The sequence below is a fragment of the Thunnus albacares genome, chromosome 16 (genome assembly GCF_914725855.1).
Source record: "Thunnus albacares chromosome 16, fThuAlb1.1, whole genome shotgun sequence".
NCBI lineage: Eukaryota > Metazoa > Chordata > Actinopteri > Scombriformes > Scombridae > Thunnus > Thunnus albacares.
In genome coordinates this window covers 17,382,835-17,393,292 of record NC_058121.1, presented here as the reverse complement: position 1 = coordinate 17,393,292, position 10,458 = coordinate 17,382,835, and the positions used below count along the sequence as shown (strand labels likewise).

At 37.2% G+C, this 10,458-nt stretch overlaps 1 protein-coding gene across 1 annotated transcript; it reads right to left on the bottom strand.

Moving 5' to 3' along the window:
* Positions 1–1,807: 1,807 nt before the first annotated feature.
* stx7l (syntaxin 7-like) lies at positions 1,808–10,189 on the bottom strand. Its single transcript, XM_044329757.1, has 10 exons — positions 8,852–10,189; positions 7,138–7,231; positions 6,914–6,983; positions 6,489–6,579; positions 6,215–6,352; positions 4,737–4,783; positions 4,559–4,649; positions 4,378–4,450; positions 3,542–3,624; positions 1,808–3,097 (listed from the first exon to the last, which is right to left on the bottom strand). The coding sequence occupies exons 1-10, from the start codon at positions 8,939–8,941 to the stop codon at positions 3,005–3,007; spliced, it is 870 nt and encodes a 289-aa protein (XP_044185692.1). The 5' UTR covers positions 8,942–10,189; the 3' UTR covers positions 1,808–3,004.
* Between the last annotated feature and the right edge of the window lie 269 nt (positions 10,190–10,458).

Here is a 10,458-nt window from a genome sequence, read left to right as displayed (position 1 = left end):
TCTATAGTGAAAGAGGTGTGCAGATTTGTGGCCCCCCAGAGTTCAATAAACAAAGATAACGCCAAGTCTGGACCTTATTGTGAACCTGAAACTCACAATCATGTATGTTCCATGTGACTTTCATCATCACATGCTGCAAAACAAATAGTCCAAAGAGGACAAGACAACAGATCCATTGATTTGAGGCAATGCACAGACAAGCTGATATGTTTCAGTCCTCTGTATGCTCTTTATTTCGCATGACATTCACTCATTTCACCAATCCCCGCCTGAAAGCATGCAGCAACTGTGATTCTAACAGGGTTTTGATCTGCAAACTAACACTAAATAGAATAAGGTGAAAAGTTGGATTACAAGGAACAGTAGCTGTTTGGTTAACCTATCTGTACCCCCTTTGCTAACACTGTGTTGTGTTTGACTTACACAGCAGATTGCCCAGTAAAATTATTGATCTGTTACATAAATTGGAATTTTCCAACTTGAAAACTTCTAGATCCAGTTTTCACAGCTTTCTCCACATTGCCTCTCACACACAGGAATAAAACTCTGTTGGAGAAATAGTGAGTCCTTTATTTGTTCATCTTTTCACCTAAAAGAGTCAATTTTGAATATATTTGGTCCAAAAATACCAGAATCAGCCTATGCTATACCCATCATGTGCACTTCTTAAATTGTACATTATTGGTTTCTAAATCTCCAGAAGACATGGCCTCAGTGTCCTCAATGGCCTTGTTGATATATATTGACATTTTGACATATATTGATATATGTGTTGTCCCAGGGAAGACACAGAGATGCTTAAAAGACACACAGCCAAAAAGCAGTTAGAAGAATTATTAAGATCCTTAAGTAAAAATACCAATAGCACAATTTTAAAATACTCATACAAATAGTGTACTTAAATATTAAAGGCAAAAGAACTTATGTCCTTTAGTGTTAAATCATCATATATACAATGCATCATAGTAGGATTATTATTTGGTATATTGATCAATGCTGTAGGAATTCATCATATTTTATAAGCAGAGCACACATTGTGAAATCTTCTATGTAACTTGTAACTAAAGCTGTCAAATAAATGTAGAGGGCTGAAAAGAAAATTTTGTGTTTATAATAATATATAATGTAGTGGAGTAAAAGTATAAAGCAGCATATTGTGGAAATACTCATGTAAAGTGCAAGTACAGCACTTACGTACTGTCTATTTAATGCATAGATCCTTTATGTCCATGAGTTTGACTAAAGCGACTAACTTCAGACCTGGATCTGAATCCTACCAGTATTTTCTATTGTGCATCACATCAGATTGACCTTAAAAAATGGTAAAAAGTTACTGTTATTTACACAGAATATCCATTTCGGTTTAAAATTAAAAGTAGCTCTACCTATATTACCTGAGTATTTCCAACCAAACAAAGACAAGTGTCACATAAAGTTCTTCAGATTCCCTCCATAAAGAGACTAGTGCTTTCACAGTGGAGCTATCATGTTAATAAAACTCTCTGTTGACACATTTAAACTTTGTTTTCTGGAGTGACTTGCACCTAAATAAATAAGCACCAAATGATATGTAATGTGACGTGTCCACTGCCTGTTTTTCATTTAACTTTGAATGTTAAACTAACTATTGAATTAACAATCTAGCACTGTTGGTAATATGTTGTACTAGTTCAAACTGTAAAACAGTCTAATGTCAAATTATTTAAATAAATATAAAGTTAACACCCAGTATTTTTACTGTAGGATACTGTAATCACGCCATCAGGGAATGTGTGTTTTCAGTAAAAAGTACTCTTCTCACTTCATCTTCAGTACATTCAGGTAATTTATTCAGCACACAATAGGCAGCTAAATCTTTTTATTAAAAATATACATGTAATCATAGTTTTACATTTGAGTATAATAGTAGAGGCAAACAATTTAGTGTTTGCTTTAACTAACTGCACTTTGGATGTGTAAAAATTTTGGTTTCTTCATATCAAGAATATAGAAAAAGTAGTTTCTCAGGTGCAGAAAAGAGTGACAGCTGACTGTCAGTACTTTTCTATGGGTAAAGTCCACGCAAATGGTAAACCCACACAGGTGTTTTCACTTAGGTTGGCTAATTAGAGGTCTAATCAACCAGAACATGGATACACCAGTGTGGGCATGCAGGGCCTTTAAGTACAGCACACCAAAGCAGGTTAAAACAATCCATAAAAAACAACTATAACTTCACCTGGCCTGTCCTATTTACATGTTATACTTACATTATGTGTGTGTACTCATCTGAAATGTGATATTTAATTTAATGAATAAAGTAATCATAAAAAGGAAACATTCTTGACTTCCAGTCTTCTGGGCTACATAGTTAAAAACAATTTGTGTAGTCAAAGGAAACACAACAGCTATTTAACAAAAAATCTTATCTTGGCTGATAGTGGGAGTGTGATATACTGTCATAACCACAGATTTAGGATGGTCATGTCTAGATTAGTGATTGTAATACGACTACATAAATTTGAATAGAAATTAACTAATCATTTTAATTAATTATAACTTAAAGTACAGGAGATACATGATAAAAAAAGCACTGCCTTACTAACCCATCCATACTTGTCTAGAGGAAGTTACTGCTTCATTAGTCAGTGAGCCTCTAAACATTGATAGGGCAGTGGCAACGGTTACTCAGCAACAGTTGTTGGAGCCAACATGGCTGCCAATGAATACAGCAAGCTCCACCTATGATTACACTTCCCTCTGACAATCAGATGAGGACTAAAACTTTTCCTGTCTTCGTAAATCACGCCTAAATCACACACAAATCATTCAATTAAAACTGATAATCACAATCAAGCTACCAGAACTGGTTTCGTTTCACAGTGAAGGCTGTGCAGTCGTTTCGAGTATTTTAAAAATATAATCAAATCAAAGAAAGACAGACAGTTTCAATGAGGCAAAGGAGGACATCCGTTGTCCAGGCTGATGACTCAACAGGAGAAGAGGAGGAGAGGAAGAGTCTTCATTATCTGACAGCGCCCCAGATGATGAGTCCTATAACAACAGCAGCTATGGCCAACACTACCATCAGGATGCATATCTTCTTACGGGAGCTCCGCTTGAGGGTGGGGGGAAGCACAAAGTGGTTGTTCAAGTCATAAATAAGTAAAAAATATAATCAGTTTATTCCTCTCAGACTAGTTAATGGTTTGAAATGACTCACAACTTGTGATTAGGCTTTTTCTTTTATATTTCTCCTTAACACTCTGTCTCCAACTCTTATTTACTTTAGCAAACTGACTAAAAACTTGGTTACACAAGCAAGTCCTTGTGAAGGAGGTCAAAGGGTCATATATGCACACATACTGCTACGTCAGAGACGCCTCGAGCAACCAATCTTGTTAAGACTCCTCCACCGGTTCACCAGCTACGAGCTAACTTCTATAACATTTATTCTTTGAACTCCTCTCCCCTCCTGCTGTTCCTTTCTTTTAATCCCTTCTTTGTGTATCTGTCTGTCCTCTCTTTTGTCCATCCTCTTGTCTGTCCAGTTGTGTTTTACCTGGTAGTCTGCAGCACGTGCCAGCTGCTGTGTGCCCCTCTGGACATTCACATCTGCGGTCTCCACGTTGGCTTCTATACTGTCTACAGAGCACATACAGAAAACACATACACTTTTAGTTTTACAAGCAACTGGTGGGCAGAAGAGACAAATCTACACAATTGTATTTGCTCGGTCATTAGATAAGTAGATAGACTGGGTATGTACAGAATTGCTTGATTATTCTTCATATATGTTTGCACTTTATTTAGTTTAATAAACTAGTTTTAGTTTAGTTTATTTAGAATTTGTCATTCAGTTCTTTGTGCTGATTCTCCTTTTTTTCCTGTTAAAGTTTTTTTCTTTCTGCATCTATTGAAGAATAGGGGCTGTCATATGTTGTATAGATAATAAAGACCTTTTTTAGGCAAATTTGTATATAATTATATGAACAAAATAGATTTGACTGCAATAAAAAATGTAGCTCACAAAGAACAGGTGCAGTATTTGTTGCAGAGATTAACAGGAGGCAACTAACTAACTGACAATATAGCTAGAAAATGTACTTGAAAAGTTTTGTTTCAACAGGCAAGATGCCTTAAAAATGCTGTTTCATTGTGACTTTGAGGTATTCAGGAATTAATATACTGTATCTTTTCATATCCCACTTTGTGAACATCTAGAATGTCCCTGTACCTACATTAATAATCGCTGCTATTTTCTGGGCAGGTTCTGGGTTAAAATGTGGCATATACTGAGTTGACCCTGCCCACATTCCTGTTATCAGTAAGTGATGTCTCAGTTGTAAGCAGCTGCATTAATAAAGGAACATCTACATGTCAGTGACAGGAGCTTACCTATCATGTCTCCCTGCTCGTGGACCATCATCCCCAGGTCCTTGAAGATGTCATTGATATCTGTGATGTCAGACTGAATTAATAAACATAAAGAAAAGTGATTAATGTATGCCTCTGACTTCACTATATACATTATATATTACTGGCAACACTGGTGTAGACATTTGGTTCTTTTTTGTACCTCCAACTGCCTGATGGACGACTCCCTCTCCTGGATTAGCCTCAGGTCTTCTTCAGTGATGGCCTCAGCCTGAGCCTGCATCTGGGAGTCACTGCAGAAACAAATGTAGACACAATAATAATGATGATAATATTAAAAGAAAAGAAAGTATGATAATAAACAGAAATGTAAGACCTACCTTGGTGAAGGAGGAACATTTCCAAAACTATCCTCCGGCTGGCCTCCCTGTTAAAGTGAATTCAGAGGTTTATGAATACATACATTACCGTAATATCTCATTAAATATAATTAGAGTCAGTATCGGCAGTAAAGTTAATTGTCAAAAACCTCATGTATGGTGACATTATAGGGCAAACAGATTTTTGTCCCAGCCAAGAATTACCAACCAGTCAAAGCAGTAAAGAATTGTTCCTGCTTATCAGTGTGAACACAGCAGATACAGGTACTTTTCTGTGCACTGAGATAAGCGACAAGGGAACAAAGTTGCCAAGCAAGCAGGCAGGCAGGCTCTCCCAAAGGAGTCAGTGTCTAAATGTCTGGCACAGTAATGTGAGAACTACATCTTGTGAAGCTTCTCATGTAAACTCTCAGTTCAAATAAATTTGACAACAAATTCCAGACTACTTACATCCATTGTATTACAAATTTAAAAAACAACAACAAATAAAAGCTCAACACCACCTTTCTTGACATACTATTTAAATTATATATTTATAAATTGCAAGTATACTGCAGTGGAATACAGAGTTTTTAAAATTAAAAGGATTTTAATTTGATTTTTTGTTTTTGAAAATTGCTTTCAGAATTCAGATAAAAATAGGATTTTAGATCCAAAAGAAGACAGTGTCTGATGGTAGAAATTCTAAGATTATACAGTATAATACTGTATAGTTTAGATACAAGAGGCAGCAGATATCTGGGGAAGTATATAAAGCTAATTCTCAAATGTTTGCAGTCCCCAGAGCCCGATATGCTCCATCAAGGACATGGACATAGAGGTTAAATTATTATGAATGACTATAAATTGAGTCAAGAATAATAAGGGTAGAAATGTAGCCTACAAGACATTTATGTGTTGCAATTACTTTTTACTAATATTAAGCTCTTTTATAGAATTGGCTGACAGCAGTGGGAGATGTCGCTAAAAAGGAAATGATCTTGCCCCTTACATATTTACGAAAATCCAAATATTTTCTCAGTAGTTAATGATAATGGGTCTTAAATTTGTGTTATTTTATATCATGTAATCCTCTAACTGTAGGTGGAGCTGTATTTTTTTTGTCTGTATATGCAGTCTGCTTTTTGTTCACACGGCCCGATGAAGACCTTGATGATCGAAACATTGCATCATTAAATTTTGAGGTATTTTACAATTGCAGACTACCTCTCCTTGTCCTTTGTTTGCTGCTTTTGTCTTGGGCATGCACCCGGCTGGGGGTTGTATGTCTACATTATCAACTTTCTTTGCCAGGGTCTTACATTTAAATTCATGTCTGTACCCACTGATCAAGCTCCTGATATTACTAAAGTGCATAAAAACACATTTTTTTGTTTAGGAAGTTCACCAGTTTTCTTGCATGAGTGTGGTGACCTTTGTATGATATCGCTCTGCTCCACCTTAACTGTTCTTGTGACATGTTACAGCAGGTTACTCACCGACACCCTGGAGCTGGCTCTGACTCGGGCCACAAACTCTCTCTCTTTGTCGGCTGCCTGGCGTTGCGTCTTCTGGAAGCTGTTCAGGGCGGCGGAGAAGTCATTCAACAGACGCTCTTTCTGTATCTTTCTCTGTCGCTGAAAGACATGTAAAAAAACAAATATCAACAGAGAGGCCACAAGAGTTAGAGCTGGAGCTAATTGTCTGCAACTTTTATTCAGTCTGGTGGCTTTAAACAATAGTGTACAACAAAGTTACTGTAGAGTTCAGTACCTGATCTGCGCCGACAGGAAGTGCACTGAAAGCCTTGATTAGTCGGTCAGTCTCCTTAGCTAGCTGGTTGCCTTGCTGTTGTTTCTGTTGTCTGGTGACCAAAGACAAAAATATGTCAGACACGCAGAATTCATTCTGTTTGAGCACAAAAAGACTTTATAGACTTTATGACAGTCAGATCACTGAGAGGAGAAGTAGCAGAGAGGCTACTTGCAGTGAAAATGATTGATATCAGGTTTAAAAAGCTGTATCTGTATTGATACAGTATAGGTTTTAATGGTTTATAACTTGCCTACTGCATGACAGGCATGGTTGAAAAGTTGATTTGTTTTGTACCAGCATCTGCACTAATCATCTATAAAAGATGCTCATCATAATAGATTAATTATGTAAGCGCATGTCATAATCAAGTCCACTTAACTCACAGCGAGTGTCGTAGCTGGCTGCTGTCCTGCTCCGTTCCCAACAGAGACACTGCCCTCTGCAGCTCAGAGACTGAGGAGGAAAAGAGGGAAGAAGATATTGTTTATTTACTCCATTCACACACTGGAGGCAATAAACTGTCACTACAGATGTTATCTGACTGTTGCAGATGATGAGGATGACTTCTGTATGTGTGTGTGTGTGTGTGTGTGTGTGTGGGCATTACTCAGCAGTGTCAGCTTTTGGATGTTGGAGCTGATGTTGTTAACCAGAACACTGGGCTCCTCTTGAATCCCAGCCTGGTAGGCCATGATGGAGATCTGTGAGGACACACAACAACAACACTGTCTGTTAATTCATTCATGAGTCAAACAGAGATGTCATTACCTTACTTACTGATGTTATTTTAGTGTGTTGGTGATTTGAGAGAATAACTTTTGTTTTGGATCATTTTTAGTGACTACACTTCCATGTGGGGTAGCTTTAATAGAGGCAATAAAGTTGCTACACATAACAAAAATGGTCAATGGTGTGCTGCTGGCATTAAAGTTATAGCAAGTAACCTGATTTCATGTTGGCATAAAAACTATATTCAGCCTACTTTCAAATCCTCTCAACCGTAAAACACCAAAAATATCTACTGTGGTAGTTTCTTTTCCTTCTTAGCCTTGTGCTGAGACTAGAAGCCCCATTAACAGTCATGTTAGTCACAAGTTTGAATCCCGTGGACATGTCTTTGAGCTTCACTTTCCAGCCAAAAGTATGTGGACACCTGAACATTCCCATAAGTAATTTCTGAACATTTTATTCCACAGTCATAAGCATGACTATGTTGCTAAAACACCTTCAACTTTTCTATGAAGGTTTTCCACATGATTTTGTACACCGGCTGCAACAATTTGTTCCCATTCAGCCACAAAAGCATTAATGAGGTGTACTGTCATGTCGAAACAGGTAAGGGCCCTCCCAAAATTGTTGCCACACAGCACTTTTTGTCTATATCATTGTACGATGTGGCATTAAGATTTCCCTTAACTGGAACTTAATTCTCCTCTAGACATATTTTAAAACATATCAAAAATACACTGCTTGGAACACATCTTGGAGTAGAGGGGGATACACTGAAAAACAGCCCCAGACTTGATTACACAGGGGTGTCCTTATACTTTTGGCCATCTACTCCAGGTCAGGCAAGTTATTACAACATGGTCATTTACAGCAGATGGTAGAACATGGCCTTTCAGTTTCAATCTCTTTCACATGTTATTCTTTATAATCCATTTTCTAAATCAAACATTTGCTCATTTGTTGCATGTAGTCTTATCTGTGTGTGACAGGACTGTTCACTACAGCCCTGTCATGCAGACTTCCTGTATTGTTGACATAAGAAGACTGAAACTATGACCAGTATGCAAATAACCATCTGTTAGGAAACTCGATCTGAGGCTATATCCGACAATGTCATTGCTAATGGCGGGGTTAATTTTGATCATGATTAATGACTTTACTTAAAAACAAAATTAGACATTTATAATCATGCTTCTTGCATTAATTATACTGTTTGCCCGTGTGTGTAGGCCTACTGTTTGTGTGTTTTTGTCCCAATGCGGAAATCATAGGAGCTTTCCAATGACAACAGTAGGAGTGCGTAAAGGATCACTATTCACGTATGATCCGCATATGTTTATCAGGGTTAAAGATGATTTAAATAAGATTTATTCCTCAAACATGCAGCGCTTTGCAGAAGTCATTAAGTTACAAAGTCGCAGCACAATTTGAAGATTCTCCTTTCTCGTTTTTCGCAGAACAAAATCTTTCAGTTTCTTCGTTCCTAAAATGTGAAACAACGTCAATAAACCCGCGTTAACCATCCTAATGTGTTAGTGTTGTTCATTCTTACTAAATGTTGCAGCTCAGTTGTGTAAAAGTTTGGACTCTACCTTTTCTTGAGACTGGCAGCGGCGATGTGTTTCCTGATTTTCTACCACTCCCCCGTCACATGATATGTGGAGCACCGAAGGCGAGATCATTGGTAGAAATCATAAGAGAAAGAAAAGATCATATGAAGCAAGAAATGAACCGAAAACAATCAGCTTATAGAATATCAATTCAGTAAACACTGAAACTGTTTTGACTAGTTTTACACATAATCAAACTTTGTCACAATATCATACTAATATCATGACAGGGTTAATTCTGTGGTCTTGTTGTAGGCTATAATTAATATAATCTGTGCATTCCTGCTTATTAAACAAAAATAAATCATGTTTTCAAAGGGTTTTTTTTTAATCATTACATGTTTTCTAACTAGCAGTTTTATCCTGCATAGTCCTGTACCTTATTCCTAGTGGTCCAAAATTACTACAAATACTGAGGAATATGTTGGTTCCTGTGCTGTTTTTAGAGCTATCAAAATCCATGCAGCACTGATTTCCTGCTGTAAATGCTACAATGATGCCTCATTGAAGAAAAATCAATTTGGATTAAAATAAGATTTTTAGTGTTTAATGTAACAATACTGTTTGCCTTCCTTCACCCAAGAGGTGTCTAAATGTGGAAATATAAGTTGAAGCCGCAATAGTAATTATATAGCATCCAATCTATGGTTCATATGATTACACTGGATCTAGTGAGCTCTGCATGTCCAGTTTGCTGGTGTGTAAAATGCAGATAAAATACTTCAAGTAGTTTGTCAGCAGCAGCCTGTAGGTTAGTGTAGTGGACAAACTAAATCACCAACATAGGAACATGTTAAAAAATAATAATTAGTATTAATTAGTATTGTTCTCCTGTTATTGACTGACAATCCAAACCTTAAGCAAGACATTTAACTCAACTGCTTCAGTGACCACCAGTAGAGGACAGCAAACACCTGGTAGGGGTGATGCTGGAAAACATCAAATGGTAAGTTGACTTTGCCAGGGAAAATTGGGCTCAAATAAGGTTTTCAAAAAGTCATGTTTTATGCTCTGTCAACATTTGGACAAATATAGCCAAAGGCAAATGGTGTGCTGGCTGAACTGTAGCACAAAATAATGACAACTGGCATGATGTTGGCAGGCACTATCATGCATTAACACAGTCATCAATTGTATCTGCCTGACGCAAGAGCTTGCCCCAGTTTCTTGAGAACAGCATTAACTCAGCTTTTCATGTACATTAAGACAGCCCAAGTTCTCACAACTAAATCCTATTGGAGCTGAGTGAATGTCCTGTTGTTTATAGGTGCTGAGTCAAATATGGTGCATCTGTATAAAATTAAAAATCTACATTAAACATGTCGCAAACAAAATTTGAAAATTTGAAACACAAAGAAAACTATTATAAAAAAATAATATATTAAAGAGGACCAAAAATAGATCCCTGTGGTACACCTCGTGCCAAATTTGTTGTCTTCAAGAGCGGAAAACCACATTACACGTCATCTTCTTGTTTACGCCATAGACTGGAGGAAATACGTTTCAGGCGATCATGGGAGTGTGATATCAGGGAGCAGACAGGAGTTAGCTTGTATATGCTAGAACAGACACTGTTAGAGTTGGACCGG